The sequence below is a fragment of the Carlito syrichta genome, unplaced genomic scaffold (genome assembly GCF_000164805.1).
Source record: "Carlito syrichta isolate Samal-C Ts95f unplaced genomic scaffold, Tarsius_syrichta-2.0.1 Scaffold313246, whole genome shotgun sequence".
NCBI classification, from domain to species: domain Eukaryota; kingdom Metazoa; phylum Chordata; class Mammalia; order Primates; family Tarsiidae; genus Carlito; species Carlito syrichta.
In genome coordinates, this window is record NW_007257342.1 from 438,908 (window position 1) to 455,924 (window position 17,017).

A 17,017-nucleotide genomic window follows, 5' to 3' on the forward strand; every position below is an offset into this window, starting at 1 on the left:
AGTGGCCTCGCCGTGGCTTCTTGTGGGCGTCTTCGGTGATCTGACCCGGCCACCCATTCCCTTAGCATCCAGCCCTGGGCGCCGGCACTAGGTAGAGCTGTGGCCAGGACACGCACCGCCGTGCTTCCGCGGTGCAGAGGGAAGCCGCGGCGGGAGAGGCCCCGGCGGCGTCCAGGCACGTCGGGTCGCTGCTCGGGAGTGGCCGGACCGCTCCGAAGGGAAACAGCAAGGCCGGGAGGGGAAGCGCGGCTGGAGTATCCTGGTCACTCGATCTCTTCAGCGCCCAGGGAGAGATGGCGACGGCCGGGGCCGGGCTGAGACTGGAGAGAAATCGAGGCCGCAGCATCCGTAGGATTGGGGGAGAATGGGCTGTAGGAAAGAAGTGCTGCAGCCAAGGCTCGGTGCCTGCCTGGTTGGGGCTCCTCAGAGGAGAAGCAGGTCTGCGGGGAGACGACAGCAAACTCCATTCTGGGTGTGGAGCCTCCCAGGAAGCGTTCTGATGCTCTAGTTTGAAGGTAGGAAAGTACTGCTGGGAAGATATAGAACTGAGTGTCATCAGCAAAACAGAACTAAAGCCACAAGAAGGGTTGAGACCGTAGAACCAGAAAAACATAGGGCTCGGTCAGCATTTTTCATAGTGATTATTTTATTTTTTGTCAGGGTCTCACTCCATCGCCCAGGCTGGAGTGCAGTGGCATAATCATGGCTCACTGTAGTCTCAACCTCCTGGGCGCAGGCGATCCTCCTGCTTCAGCCTCCTGAATAACTGGGACCAAAGGCACGTGCCACCACGCCCAACTAATTTTTTAAATTTTTTTTGTAAAGACAAGGTCTCGCTATGTCACCTAGGCTGGTCTCAAAATCCTAGGCTCAAGCAATCCTCCTGCCTTGGCCTCCCAAAGTGTTGGGATCACTGGCATGAGCCACTGCACCCAGCCACAGTGACTAACAATGATTATTTTTATGTCTTATCTTTCTCCCGGGTATTGAAGGGCTTGACACTAGATGCAAATCAATGTTTATCAACTAAAGAAAAGCCTAAGAGCAGACAGAGATGTTGGAATTGCAGAGATGTTGGAGAGCTGGGGCTGATGGAGGGTTTTGTTACTCTGTCGAAGTTACAGGTTCTTGTACCACCAGGCTGCTGTAGGACCTTTAGCAACTCTCCTCCCACCTGTAAAGTGAGTACAGCCAAAAAAAGGTCCCATGTATAGAAATTTCGCACAGATTTTCTCTTTTAATCCACATTGTGACCTTACCTAAAAGGGAAGTAATATTATAGACTCAAACCCAGGTCTGTCTGACTCCAGCTTTGTTCTTTACTATAACTGCCCTCATTCTCACCCAACAGGGATATTGTCAGGATCCTCTTGAGATCACGTGCTCATTCTTTCAAAGCATTGTGCTGAGGTTGGCAGACTCATAATTGGTCTAGCACCAGCTCTGTCATGGGGACAGGAACAAAGCTGAATGTGATAGAGGTTACCTGTTATTCTCTAACTCTCTTCCTGGGTACCACTGAGTTGGGTAACCAAATTTTGTTCTTAAAACTAAGTGACAATAGGGCAGAACAAAATAATGACTGGTGTTTCCAGATTCAGGCCTTAAACCCCTGAGGCCTGCTGTAACACAAAATGAGTATCAAGCTGTGAGTTGGTACACTGCTATGTGTCTCTGGACGACCAGTCAGACTCTTTCTCTTAGGACATTGGACACTTGGGTTTCTATAATTTCCATCCTGCGATTGTGATTTTTCAGAAATATGTCTGCCTTTTGGTGCTGTGATGATAGATGTCTATATGTAGAGTGTAATCATTTTCTGCTATTAAGTTTGCTTTGGATTAGTTCATTCTGGGTGGTGTTCACCTCATCTGCATTTCCTGGTATTCCACAAAGGGCTCCTTCCCTTCTTCCCATGTATTTTATTTGACATCTGCTGACATGAGTTGTTGGAGCTAGAAGGGAAATTAATCATCTACTACAGTGGTTCCTCACCCAGGAAAACTCGTTAAAAAGACAGAACCTCAACCCTCCCTCCTTTCAGAACTCTTAAATCTGAGTCTTTGGGGTGGGGCCCAGGAATCCATCCTCTTTCTCAGGCTCCCCAGAATATTCAGCCAGGCTTGGGAACCTCTGATCTATCCCATGCTCCTTGTTTCACAAGTAGGGAAACTGCAGCTCTAGGAAGAGAAAGAACTTGCCCCAGTCGCATCTGACATTAGTACCTCTTTCTCCAATGCAAGCATTGGGCTAAGAGTCCAGAGACCTGGGTTCAAGTCCAGGCTGTACCAATCATTACCTAGGGCAAGTCATTTCACCCCTCTGAGCCCCTCCTTCCTTACAGTGAGAATAATGCCATTGTATTAGGAATCAAAAGAGAGAGTGGTAATGAAAATGCTTTGTCAGGCTTTCTGTTTTGTGCACGTGGAGGTTGTTAAGAGCTAGAACCAGCCAGTGTTCACTCCTCTATACCATACTGTCCCTTTGAACAGAGGTCAGGGTCCTGCCGTGTTGGGGGTGGCTGCCAGCCAGTTTCAGTAGTTGCTGGGCCCCAGACCATCTGTCACCAACCTCTCCTCTCTCCTCTCTCGCAGGTGTTGGGATGGCCACCAGCTGGAGGATTCTCTTGCAGGATGAGCAGCAGTTGAAGGAGCTGGCACGGCAGGCTGTGGACCGGGCCCTGGCTGAGGGAGTGTTGCTGAGGACCTCACAGGAGCCCAGCTCCTCAGATGTAAGCTCCCAGGTCTCCCTACCATGTTGATCACACTATGCTGGATCCCATTGTCCACTGCCTGGCTCTTGGCAGGCTGGGGGCAGCTCCTTTGCATCAAGGACTACATCTCTTTTGCCTTATTTTATTTTTTTTTAATAATTAAAATTGAGCCAGGCTCGGTGGCTTAGCCTGTAATCCTGTGCCTTTGGGAGGCTGAGTTGAGTGGATTGCCTGAGCCCGTGGGTTTGAGACACGCCTGGGCAACTTGGCGAGACCTCATCTCTACAATAAATAAAAAAAAATTATCCAGGTGTGGTAGCGCACGCCCATAGTTCTGGTTACGTGGAAGGCTGGGGCGGAAGGATCGCCAGAGCCCAGCAGGTCGAGGCTGCGGTGGCTGGGAACGGCCACTGCACTTCAGTCTGGGTGAGAATGAGACTCCAACTCAAAAAAAAAAAAAATAATAATAATTAAAATTGATCTCTGAATGTGTAAAGAAAAAAGCAAAATGCTGGAGTCATCAAATTTTTTTTTTTTTTGAGTTGGAGTCTTACTCTGTCACCCAGACTGGAGTGCAGTGGCCGCTCCCGGCCACTGCAGCCTCGACCTGCTGGGCTCCGGCGATCCTTCCGCCTCAGCCTTCCGAGTAACTGGAACTACAGGCGCGCGCTACCACGCCCAGCTCATTTTTTATATATTGTAGAGATGAGGTCTCGCCGAGTTGCCCAGGTGGGTCTCGAACCCACGGGCTAAGGCAACCCACTCACCTCAGCCTCCCAAAGGTGCGGGATTACAGGCTGAGCTAGGGAGCCCAGCTTGGAGTCATCAAATTTAAATTTGAGGTTTGAAGAGTGACTTAGGCAAGGTACTTAACCCCTGTCAGCTACAGTTTCTTCAAATATAAAAAAGGAATAATAATAGGACCTACCTCATTGGGGTGGTAAGAGAATTAGAAGATAATTCACTTAAAGCATTTTGCTCAGTGAGCTATTATTTAAGACTTCCTAATCACACTACCTTCTCTGTAATTGGTTTGTGATATATACTTTCAGGTTTGTCTCTGTGCATTTATATACATAGATATGTATATAGAGAAATATGTAGTTTAGAAAACCAAATTGGATCATACATATTCTTCTATTATGTGTTTTTGTTTTTTTTTTTTGAGTTGGAGTGTCACTCTGTCGCCCAGACTGGAGTGCAGTGGCCGCTCCCGGCCACCGCAGCCTCGACCTGCTGGGCTCCGGCGATCCTTTCGCCTCAGCATTTCTAGCTAGAACTACAGGCGCGCGCTACCACACCTGGCTGATTTTTTTGATTTATTGTAGAGATGAGGTTTCGCTGCCCAGGCGGGTCTCGAACCCACGGGCTCAGGCAATCCACTCACCTCAGCCTCCCAAAGGGGCGGGATTACAGGCTGAGCCACCAAGCCCGGCTGTGTTTTTGTTTGTCATTTGACAGTCTTATAACTTTCTGATGCCTTTCATTAGGGTCAGCTTTATGCTGAAGCATTAGTAGTCCAGGTGTGGATATATAATAGTTTAACTTTCTACTGATGTCTATTTAGATGCTTTCTAATGTTTTAAGGTTTTTTGTTTGTTTTTTGAGTTGGAGTGGGGGGATCTCACTTTGTTGCCCATACTGGAGTGCTGGGCATGATCACGACTCACTGCAGCCTCAAACTCCTGGACTCAAATAATCCTCCCTTCTCAGTCTCCCTTGACCTCCTGGCTAATTTTTTGATTTTTTTTTTTTTTTGTAGAGACGAGGTCTTGCTATGTTGCTCAGGCTGGTCTTGAACTCTTAGGTTCAAGCAGTCCTCCCACCTCAAGCTTCCAAAATGTTGGGATTATAGGCATGAGCCACCATGCCTGGCATGATTTTTAATGTTTTTATGATTATAAATTCATCTACATTCCTGGCTGGGTGTGGTGGCTCACACCTATAATCCCAGCACTTTGGGAGCCCAAGTTGAGAGCTCATGGGTTCAAGACCAGCCTGGGCAACTTGGTGAGACCTCTCTACAATAAATCAAAAAATTAGCTGGGTGTGGTGGCACATGCCTGTAGTTCCAGCTACTTGGAAGGCTGAGGTGGAAGGATTGCCTGAACTCAGCAGGTCAAAGCTGCAGTGGCTGTGAGCATACCACTGCACTCCAGCTGGACAACAGAGCAAGACTCCAACTCAAAAAAAAAAAAAATCATGTACATTCCTATGTGAGCACCTATGTGAGTATACAAAGTTTACGATTTTAACCTTCCCTTCCACATTCCGTAGCTATCCAGTTCTCCTGCCCTGAGGTAACCTGGGTTTTAGCATTCTTGTTTATCCTTTCAGATAGTTTATTCATAACAAGTAAATATTAACAAGTAACAAATACGTTTTTGCTTTTTCACACTTTTTGCACAGGAAAACATACTAGACAAACTCTCTTCTGTACTTTTTTTTCAAAACTTAACAGTATACCTTAAGACCTTCCATATTGGTGACTAAAAAGCTGCCAATGTCTTTTTTCATTCAACCACTTTCTTTTTTGTCTCTGTGTGCCCAGAACCTAAAACAGGCCTGGTGGAGAGTCCAGACTCTGTAAGTGTTTGCTGAGGCCCAAGAAATGAGAATGACTGTAACCTAAGATAGCATGATGCTATGGAAGGTCTGCCTCTGGCTTTGGGAATAGAATTGCTTGGGTTGTGAATCTAGATTTTGTAAACTGCTTGGATGAATCCAAAATGAAGCATTTTTCCTTCCAAGCTTTTGTTTCTTCTGTTAATCAATATGTAATGTGTGAAGGTCTAACACTTGACCTTTCTTGGAGTTAATAGAGCCTAGAAAAGGCACAATCCTCAATGAAATATCTAATCCAGGAAAAAAGACGGGAAGTGTACATGCATGTGTGTGTGTGATTTCATTCCAAATCTTTACCAGGTATCTCCTCTGTGCTGGGCCATTCTAGGCACTGAGGACAGAGAGGCCAGTCAGCCAGTGACACTAGCCTCTGGAGCTCATGGTCTAGTTGGAGAATGTACCAGAAGACAAAATTAAATAGTGTCAGTTCTATGAGGAAACAGGCAGTCTGCTGTACAATATTAGCTATCATTTTTTGAGTATGTGCTATATGCCAGCCATTATTCTAAATACTTTGGAATCACTGACTCCTCAACACAGCAGAGGAGGAAACCAGGGCCTGAGGTCATTTAAATGGTGGAATAATTGGCAGAACTGGAATTTAAGCCCAAGGAATTTGGCTCATGAGATCATACTCTGAACATCCATACTTTATTTTCTCTCCCAAGATACTGTATAAGATACCTGGAAGAAGGAATAATTCATTATAATTAGAGGATTGAGATATGGGGTGGTATTTGAACTAGAACTTAAAAGACAATTAGGAGAAAGGAACAGTGCTGCAGGGGCCCAAAAATAGGAAAAAGCAAAACATGTTCAAGAGAATGCAGCAGGGGATATAAGTGGGTAAGAAAGCAGGCCAAGGTCAGATAGCCAAGAAGCTTTAGGTTCTGGGCAGAGGAGTGGTGTGAACTTGAATTTTATCTAGTAGATTGGGGCTGCAAACCAACCGTATTCAGGCTGAATATTTGGTCCTGTAGTGTTTGGGGGGTTAATTTATTTTTCACAATAGGTAATACACTCAAATACATTTGAATAAGGTATAAAATTCAAAAGGGTATTCAGTATAAAGTCTTCTTCCTCTAGCCACTGTTTCCCTCCCCACAGGCAAGAACTATTAACAGTTCTTCACCAAAATATTTTTTAAAAGTCAGTGCCAACTTAAAAAAAAAAAAAAACATCTAGCAACTCAACTTGTCTTGAAAGTTTAGATAATCTGGCAGCCCTGTCCCACTTTCCTACATGGCAACAATTGACTAGAACAGTTCTGGCTATCCCTTTTAGGTAAGATGCAAGTTCTGTTTGCCACAATTACTGTTATTCCTTTCTTTTTCCCAACTACAAAGCAGAAATTTATTATCATGTATGTGCTATAGTTTTTTTAAAATAATAGAATATGGTTATATTACAGTCATGTCTCTAGCAAAAGTGAGAAGACTACGTGTTTCAACTTTTAGCCTGTAGACAGCAGAGAACATCAATATACCTCTGACCCTAAATTTAAAAGGGTATGACAAGTTCTAGGAGGCAGAGGGAAGTCTTAGCAGAAAAACTCTTTGGCCAGATAGAATTTGTTGGAGGAGGCAGAGTTCTAAGTTGTTTGTTTTTGAGTCAGGGTCTCACTCTGTTGCCCAGGCTGGAGTGTAGTGACAGGCAGCTCATGGCCACCACAGCTTTGACCTGTTGGGCTCAGGCAATCCTTCTGCCTCAGCCTTCCAAGTAGCTGGACCTACAGGCACGTGCTACCACGACCGGCTTATTTTTTTATTTATTGTAGAGATGAGGTCTCACCAAGTTGCCCAGGCTAGTCTCAAACCTGTGAGCTCAGGCAGTCCTCTTGCCTTGGCCTCCCAAAGTGCTGGGATACAGGCTTGAGCCACCACACCCGGCTCCAGAGTTCTAAGTTGTAAAGACAGGAAAATGTTTCTATAGTTATCACACATGTACTCAGGGTATTAACTCACCTCTTAAATAATCTGCAATAATTCCCATTCTAACTCACAAAGACTTCTGGCTGAATAAACTTTATTCTCACAGATATGCTTCCTCAGTTTTATCTGAAAACAGATGCTAAGGCTGGACACACTGGTGTGTTCCTATAGTCCCTGCTACTCTGGAGGCTGAGGAAGGAGGATCACTTGAATCCAGAAGTTTAAGGCTGTAATGCACTATGAAGAACCAGTGTACTCCAGCCTGAACAACATAGTGAGACCCCGAAGACCCCTGTCTCTTAAAAAAAAAAAATACACAGACACATATTGAGGAGAATAATTTAGGAATTATTTACCAAAATTTAAAATGGATTTGTTTTAATTACCTGACATTTTGACTTCTAGGAATTTAGAATACATGGACTTTATCATACACAAAATATCTAAAATATGTATTTTAGGTTACCCATTGAAGCATTGATAATGGGAAGAAAACACAAATACTCATCAATAGAAGGCTAGATTCAATAAATTTTGGTATATCCAGAGTGGAATACTATAAAGCCATTAAAAAGAATGAGTGTGCTCTGTTTGAACATATAAGGAAATATTTTAAAAGCTAGGGAGAAAACAATGTCTGTATATTATGCTTTGGGTATTAAAAAAAAGAGAAAATATAAATATGTACATATATATCAGTATAAAGATGTTTGGAAGGATGTGTGAAACACTAGTCTATCATTTGCCTCTGTGAAAACTGGGTGACTGGTGCCAGAATGGGAGTGAGACATAATTCTATGTATTCTTATGTCCCTTTTGAATTTTGTATAATGTGTTTGTATTAGCTATTCAAAATAATATTATAAAATAAATATACAAATGCCAAGTTCTAACATCATAAACTCATACTACTATAGTTACAAGGTCTTATCATCTCTTACGCGTCCTAATTCATTTGTTGTTGGGAATCTCAGAATGCGTTTTCCTCTTCCAGAAACAGTGTCCTATGTGGTATTTGGGTTTCTTGGCTATGTTAAAGTCCATGAACCCAGAATGCAGCTGAATTCTAGGCCTGTAAACCTGAGTCACCATCTCTAACATTGGGAGAAAACCACTCCTGGCTTCTACTCAGGGGGCCAAAGTTCACTTCTGCTACAGCCCTACCAGCAGGACTCTCCTACCCAATCAAAAGGCAAGGAGACTGGATTGGGGTGTGACCTCCGGATGTGTGGAAAAGTCCCCGGTTTGAATGTCAACCAGCTAGGAGCTTGTGTGTGTGTGTGTGTGTGTGTGTGTGTGTGTGTGTGTTTTAGTAACCATACTGGTTCAAATCCCAGAACCACTTACTAGCTGAATATAATTTTGGACCTACTATTTAACCTCTCTGTCTCAAGTCCCTTTTCCATGCTAAAGCATAGACAACTTCCTCACGTAGCTAAATGATGAATCTATATATTTAAAATAGTTTCTTAGCTGGGCATGGTGGTTCATGCCTATAATCCCAGCTCTTTGGGAGGCAGAGGCAAGAGGATTGCCTGAGCCCAGGTGTTTGAGACCAGCCTGGACAATTTGGTAAGACCTTGTCTCTACAATAAATCAAAAAAATTAAATCAGCCGGGCGTGGTAGTGCATGCCTGTAATTCCGGCTACTTGGAAGGCTGAGGCGGAAGGATCGCTGGAGCCCAGCAGGTCGAGGCTGCGGTGGCCGGGAGCGGCCACTGCACTCCAGTCTGGGCGACAGAGTGAGACTCCAACTCAAACCCCCCCCCAAAAAAAAAATTAGCTGAAAGCTGGGTCCGGCGGCTCAGCCTGTAATCCCATGCTTTGGGAGGCTGAGGTGAGTGGATTGCCTGAGCCCGCGGGTTCGAGAACCACCTGGGCAACTTAGGGAGACCTCATCTCTACAGTAAATCAAAAAATTAGCCGGGTGTGGTACCTCGCCCCTGTAGTTCCAGCTACTCAGAAGGCTGAGGCGGAAGGATCGCCGGAGCCCAGCAGGTTGAGGCTGCGGTGGCCGGGAGCCTGCCACTGCACTCCAGTTTGGGCAACAGAGTGAGACCCCAACTCAAAAAAAAAAAAATTTGCTGAGCCTAGTGATGTGCACCTGTGGTTCCAGCTACTTGGAAGGCTGATGTGGAAGGATCCCCTGAGCCCAGCAGGTCAAGGCTGCGGTGGCTGTGAGTGTGCTACTGCACTCCAGCCTGGGTGACAGAGTGAGATTCTGACTCTAGACAAATAAACAAACAAATAAATAAAATAATGTCTTACACATAGTAAGTGCTCAGTAATTTTTTTGTGGACCTTTTTGTTTTGTTATTTGGTTCTTATTTTAAAAAATACATAGAGATAAAATATCACAGAATTTAGATGAGCTCTTTGTACCCCTTCTTCTCTCACTCTTCTGAGATAACACTAATCTGTAGTTAGTGTGTCCTCAATAAATGTAAGCCAAACTTTCTGTGGGGTTACGTTTGCAGGAGGACAACTCATTCACAGGTACTTTACCTCTACCCTATTCTCTCTCCTTGATCAGGTGGTGAGCTATGCCCCATTCACACTCTTCCCCTCACTGGTCCCCAGTGCTCTGCTGGAACAAGCCTATGCTGTACAGATGGACTTCAACCTGCTAGTAGATGCTGTCAGCCAGAACGCTGCCTTCCTAGAGCAAACTCTCTTCAGGTACTGGATGATGAAATATGGGGGACCAGGAGCTGCTAGAACCAAGGGACTGGAAGATTGGGAACCATGAAGTGTTGCTATGTCAGCCAACTTAGTGGAGGACAAGTACCCTCCAGAAGAAACAAAAAGTAGTAAAATAGGTATCAGAAAAGTTGGCTTCTAGTCCTGGCTCTACCACTTAGGTATAGGGCCTCAAGCAAGTCTCCTTCTCTGGGCCTAAATTTTCTCCACTTGAAAAATGAAGGAGTTGACTAAAGACTAAAGTCCCTTTCATTGTTGACATTTTTTGATCTGCGACCCTGTGTTTTGAAGGCTGATATTTCCATTTGGGATTAGGGAAATGTAGCCTAGTTTTGGAGGAAAACAGAGGGTAGGGAAGGTTATTGGGTTTAAAGTCAGATTTCCTACTCCTTTTGCTAAGCAGTGACTCTCTCTTATCACCTCAAGTCTCTCATCTTTAGGTGGGGTGGGTTAAAGACTGGGTCACACCCAGGGCATGAGGAAACAACCCTAAAATGGCTCACTCTATTCACCCTTCTCTGTTTCTTCTCCCTTGATCTTTTTTTTCCTTCAGATTCTAGTACAAGTGAACATTTTTTTCTTTTTCTCAAAAGCTCCTCGGATTCTCAATAATTTATTCTTTTGCCGGGTGCAGTGGCTCATGCCTGTAATCCCAGCACTATGGAAGTCAGAGGCAAGAGGATTGCCTGAGCCCAGGGGTTTGAGACTAACCTGAACAACTTGGTGAGACCTCTACAATAAATAAATAAACATTTAAAAATTTATTCTTTTTTTTTTTAATAGAGACAATATCTCACTGTGCTGCCCAGGTAGACAGGATCTCTGCTATACTGCCCAGGCTGGTCTCCAACTCCTGGCCTCAAGTGATCCTCCTGCCTTGGCCTTCCAAAGTGCTGGGATTACAGGCATGAGCCACTGTGCCCTTTAAAACAATTTTTTTTTTCTTCTGAGTTGGGGTCTCACTGTGTCACCCAGGCTGGAGTGCAGTAGCATGTTCATGACTCACTGAAACCTCCTGGGCTCAGGCAATCCTTCCACCTCTGCCGCCTGAGTAGCTGAGGACTACAGGTGTGTACCATCAGGCCTAGTTAATTATTTCTTTTTTTTGTGGAAACAAGGTCTTGCTATGTTGCCTAGGCTGGTTTCAAACTCCTGGGCTCAAGTGGTCCTCCTGCCGTGGCCTCCCAAAGCGCTGGAATTACAGGCATGAGTCAGCACACCTGACCTAAATTTCTTTGATATTTTTAGAATTAAATATAAAGCAAACTCATTTTAGAATTAAATGTATATAATGTATCTATGTATATGTGTATGTGTGTGTGTATGTGTGTGTGCATATATATATATATACATACACACACACACACACACACACACACACACACACACACACACACATATATATTTTTTAGAGGTATATATATAGTACAGGTTGAGTATCCCCAATCCGAAAATCCAAAATGTGAAATGCTCCAAAATTCTAAACTTTTTGAGCAACACAGGACACTACAAGTGGAAAATTTCACACCTGACATCATGTGACAAGTCTCAGTCAAAACACAGTCAAAACTTTTATTTCATGCATAAAATTTTTTAAAATATTGTATAAAATTATCTTCAGGCTATAAATATAAGGTGTATATGAAACACAAGTGAGTTTTGGGTTTAGATTTAGGTCTCATCCCCAAGTTATCTCATTATGTACATGCAAAACTTCCAAATTCAAAATACTACCAGTCCCAAGTATTTCAGATAAATGATATTCAACCTATAATTGCATGTCTTTGATTAACCTTTCAACAGAAAACTAGATTATTTTGTTAGAAACAACATCTTTTTTTTGAGTTGGAGTCTCACTCTGTCACTCAGGCTAGAATGTAGTGGCATGCTCACTGCCACCATAGCCTCGACCTGCTGGGCTCACGCGATCCTTATGCCTCAGCCCTCCAAGTAACTGGAACTACAGGCATGTGCCACCATGCCTGGCTGATTGTTTTCAGATTTATATAGAGAAGAGGTCTCGCCATGTTGCTCAGAGCTCAGGTAACCCTTGCACCTCTGCCTCCCAAAGTGCTGGGATTACAGGTGTGAGCCACAGCTTCTGGCTAATAATATCTTTTTAAAATGTGACAGTGGGCCGGGCACAGTGGCTCAGTCTGTAATGCCATCACTTTGGGAGGCCGAGGTGAGAGGATTGCCTGAACCTAGGGGTTCAAGACCAGTCTGGGCAACTTGGCAAGACCTCGTCTCTACAATAAAAAAAAAAAAACCCCAAAAAAACTAGCCGGGTGTGGTAGCACGTGCTTGTAGTTCCGGTTACTTGGAAGGCTGAGGCAGAAGGATCACTTGAGCCCAGCAGGTCGACGCTGGGGTGGCCATGAGGGTGCCATTGCACTCCAAGCCTAGGCGACAGAGTGAGACTCCAACTCAAAAAAAAAAAAATGTGAGAGTGAATATGAGAAGGGATCTTTGGAAACCTGACTCAAGCCTGTAATCTCAGCACTTTGGGAGGCTGAGGTGAGAGGATTTCCTGAGCTAACAGGTTTGAGAACAGCCTGGGCAACTTGGCAAGACCTCGTCTCTACAGTAAATCAAAAAATTAGCCAGGCATGGTAGCACGCACCTGTGGTTCCATCTACTTGGAAGGCTGAGGCGGAAGGATCACCTGAGCCCAGCAGGTTGACGCTGCAGAGTGCCAGTACTCCAGCCTGGGTGACAGAGTGAGACTCCAACTCAGAAAATAAAAATAAAAATAAAGAAACTTGGAAACCATTGACTTGCAGCCAAAAATTCAGTGAGTCATGAATGTATGAATCTGACCACCACCTTTCCTTGAAATCTTTCTTGGAATGGGTGCAGCTCTGTACCTGCAGTTCTGGATTGTGGGAAATATGAGCAGCCTGACTTATGACCTTTAACTTAATGATGTGATTCTGTGGGAGTCCTTCCCTGCAGCCCTTCTCTGAAACTCCTACCTTCTGGCTTGCTCCTGTCTCACACACACAAACCCTAGTCTCTGAAGGAGAAGAACCCTTAGAGCATATGAAGGAGAGCACCTCTTCAGAAAAAGGAAAATGTGTCCCAACGTCCTTGGATGCTGAGACCCAGCTGGGGACTCCTCACCAAGGACTGGCATGAGTGAGCTCACTCTTGGAAGAGAGCTGGCTGGGGAGCAGAGGAGCTTCAGGGTAGGCCTGAGCTACTGGTGTGCTGCAGGATCCCTATAATGAGATGAGCTAGGCTTAAGCAGGTATATAGACTCCACCCTGAATTTTTTTTTTTTAAGTTGGAGTCTTACTCTGTTACCCAGGCTGGAGTGCAGAGTGACACACTCACAGCCACCGCAGCCCTGACCTGCTGGGCTCAGGTGATCCTTCTGCCTCAGCCTTCCAAGTAGCTGGAACTACAGGTGCGCTGCCATGCCTAGCTTATTTTTTGATTTATTGTAGAGACAAGGTCTCAGCAAGTTGCCCAGGCTGATCTCGAACCCCTGAGCTCAGACAATTCTCTCACCTCAGCCTCCCAAAGTGCTGGGATTACAGGATTGAGCCACCATGCCCGAATTTTGAGATGCAACAAATGTGGTGTTAATTGTGGATTCCTTCTCACTGTGCCTCTCCCTGAAGCTCCAGAAAACCAAAGTGGGTGGGCCCCTACCACATATCACACATCACAGCAGCACACTGGGCTATGATGATGGGCCAGCACAGACATGGCCCCTACCCTCTGTAGTTTATAGTTAACTAGGAGAGATGACTTTAATAATCACACAAATAAAATGGAAAATTGAAACTGCAATTAGTATTATAAAGGAGAGGTCCTTCGTTCTATGAAAGCACATAGCAGGGGGATCTAATCTAGACAGGGAAGGCTCCCCTGAGGAAATCACAACATATGAGGACTAGTTGAAGAAAAAAATGAGGATATTTAGCTTGGATTTGAAAAACCTTATTGGTGCACAGGGCATAATAGCTGTCTTTTATCTCTGAAGGCTGCCATGGTGGAGCAGAAGACTTGTTCTGGGAGGTCTCAGAGTATAGGAGAAGCTACGGAGATCTAGTGTTATATCAACTAGAAAGTTTACAGCCTTTCAAGTATAAAAATACTTATGTATCACTTGTCATTTTTTAGTTCTTCTTGAAAACAGACACTATGTTTAATTCTTTGAATATAATAACTCATTTACTCTTCACCACAACTCTATGATATAATTATTTCCCTCTTCACATTATAGATGAGCAAACTGGGGAGGGGTCATCAGGCATTAGATTCTCATAAAGAACACACAACCTAGATCCTTCGCATGCACAGTTCACAGTAGGGTTTGCGTTCCTATGAGAACCTAATGCAGCCACTGATCTGACAGGAGGTAGGGCTCTGCCAGTCCCCTCCTGCTGTGCAGCTGGTTCCTAACAGGACATGGACCTGCTGCTACCAGATTGGGATGCATGTTCAAGTTTCATCCAGTAGACCCAGAGAGGATTCAGAAGTCAATGGATGAGGGTGGGATTCCTGGACCTTTTCAGTTCCCATGAAGCCTGGAAAATATTCTGTTTCCTCCTCCAGCACCATCAAAAGGGACGACTTTACCGCTCGTCTCTTTGACATCCACAAGCAAGTCCTGAAAGAGGGCATTGCCCAGGTAACCATTCCCAGTCCCACCCCAGTGTGGAACCTACCCCTCCCATCTCTGTATTTTGTTTGTTTTCTAACAGAAGAATTTGGTCCAGGCCCTGAGCTCATGGGAATCTACCTCTCTCTGGTCCCCATTGGGTTGGTACATCCCAATGACCAGTCTATTGGTTTGGGGAATGTTAGCTGATGTCTCTGATCTCTACACAGGGTTCGTGGTACCTCTCTGCTCTGTGGCTAGGCTCTCAGAGTCAGCACCTGGGCAGATATCCTTAGCCTTCAATTTTCCCCACAGACCGTGTTCCTGGGCCTGAATCGCTCAGACTACATGTTCCAGAGCAGCGCAGATGGCTCCCCAGTCCTGAAACAGATTGAAATCAACACCATCTCTGCCAGCTTTGGGGGCTTGGCATCCCGGACCCCAGTTGTGCACCGGTGGGTCCCTTAGGCAGCCCCAAGCATACCTGCAGGGTGACATCCTGATAGGCTTACAATCATTGGCTGGGCTAGGGATCTCTAACTATGATTGTGCCTTCCTGGGCCCTGGGTCATATGTTGTCTCCCCACCTCCATCACAGTTTCCACGTATGATTAGATCTTCAGTATGCCAGGGAGGAAGGGACCTCATGGCTTATCTGGTCCTTCCCCTTCATTGTATAAGTAGTGTTTCAGGCAGAAGAAACAATCTGTTCAAGAGCCCTGGGGTCTGAAAGAACTTGAAATGTGTGAGGGCCTGAACGGAGATCAGAATCCAATGCAGAGGAGAGAAGAATGAAGGGGCTTCCATCCAAGGGGTGGACTCTAGTAGCATCCATTTCTAGCCAACAGTGATGTTTCAGATTGCAATGATTTCAGATGGTCTGCAGCAGGATTCCAGGCAGTACATAGGGACCAGGGTAGGCGGCTCCAGCTCATTGGTAGGCTGGGGTGGGTTGGGGGAGGGACAAAGGGCTCCTCTGGTCATGTATAACAGAGCCTGGGATTAGGGAAGCCCAGTGTAGTCCAACCTAAAGTGGATCCAACAGGAGTGTGATGGTAAGATGCTTTTTAGTGCTTAGCTGATTCTCAGAGTGATGTTCCCATAGTATCTGTGAGGTCATGGTTAGAGGTGTCTTCCAGGTGCATCTAATTACTGAACAGCCATCTCTCTTGCAACAGACATGTTTTCAACATCCTGAATAAGACCAAAGAAGCTGCCAAGATCCTCTCCAATAATCCAAGCAAGGGACTGGCCCTGGGAATTGCCAAAGCCTGGGAGCTCTATGGCTCAACCAAGTAAGGATATAAAAAAAAATAGTAACAGAATCCTGCTTTAGATGCAGCATTTAGGGATGCCTGACATCATTAGGGAATGAGGGGATTTTTCTAGGCATAGAAACTTAAACTTTTAAGTGCCAACATTACTTTAAGGGAGTTTGGAGTTTCCCTCTTAAATAAGAGATACTGACTATAATTTAATTTTTTCTTGTTGACTGGAGGTCATCATTATGACTGTCAGCAATTGCATCTTGCTGTAATGCAGCAGTGCTACCTAGGGAAAGAGAAGCATGTGAGGCTGTTTGCCTGCTCTGACTTCTAGGCTTTAAGTTCTCATTTTCTTCACACTTTTCTTGTCTGCTTTCCAATTATCAGCTTCTAATTTTTTTTTTTTTAATTGAGACAAAATCTCACTATGTTGCCCAGGCTGGACTCGAACTCCTGGGCTCAATCAAGTGATCCTCTCGCCTTAGCCTCCCAAATAGCTGGGACTTTAGGCGCATGTCATCATACCTGACTCAGCTCTTACTTTTTACTGCTCTCAGTGTGCTTGAATTTAGAATCCTCCACTCCCCTCCCCATACCTCCTTTCTGATTTGCTGTGGTTTAGGAAAGCAAATGATCCAGATTGTTATGATTGTGTCTAAAAATTGTGAGGGCCTCTTTGATGAGTAAATGCATAAGCTTTGACTTAGGAATTTTATGGTGTCCGTTTTAACTGCTTAGAGGCATTTTTTGCTTCCCTCCTGTTTTTCAACCATGTTCCAGATGTATGAAGATGTTAAATAAGTGACTTACAGATAATCAAGGGACCATAGTAACAGTTATTGCAATGTTAATATAGCATCAGTAGCCCTTCATGAGCACTTACTAGTGCCACACCTTGCACTAAGTTCTTCATGTACAGGATCTCATTGAATAAACTCTGAAGTAGGTACTGTACCATTCACCTCCCTCGTTTTACAGATGAGGAAACTGAGGTTCTGAGAAGTTAAGTGAATTGTTCAAGGTCAAGTGATGGGTTGGTGGCAGATCCCAGAGTTCACTTCCCTCTAAAACCTGCATTCTTTATTTTTATTTATTTATTTATTTTTGAGTTGGAGTCTCACTCTGTTGCCCAAACTGGAGTGCAGTGGCCGCTCCCGGCCACTGCAGCCTC

General features: G+C 44.8%; 1 protein-coding gene across 2 annotated transcripts in view; it reads left to right on the plus strand.

Moving 5' to 3' along the window:
• GSS (glutathione synthetase) overlaps positions 1 to 17,017 on the plus strand; it is a 30,751-nt gene that overhangs the window by 330 nt on the left and 13,404 nt on the right. The window contains exons 2-6 of one of the 2 annotated variants that reach the window (XM_008070264.1): positions 2,595 to 2,731; positions 9,803 to 9,948; positions 14,536 to 14,611; positions 14,897 to 15,036; positions 15,760 to 15,876. In XM_008070264.1, the coding sequence (XP_008068455.1) occupies positions 2,603 to 2,731; positions 9,803 to 9,948; positions 14,536 to 14,611; positions 14,897 to 15,036; positions 15,760 to 15,876 (608 nt within the window). In that variant the 5' untranslated portion in view covers positions 2,595 to 2,602. Of the gene's footprint in view, positions 1 to 2,594; positions 2,732 to 9,802; positions 9,949 to 14,535; positions 14,612 to 14,896; positions 15,037 to 15,759; positions 15,877 to 17,017 lie in introns of those variants that run through there. The other variant, XM_008070265.1, reaches the window with a different exon arrangement.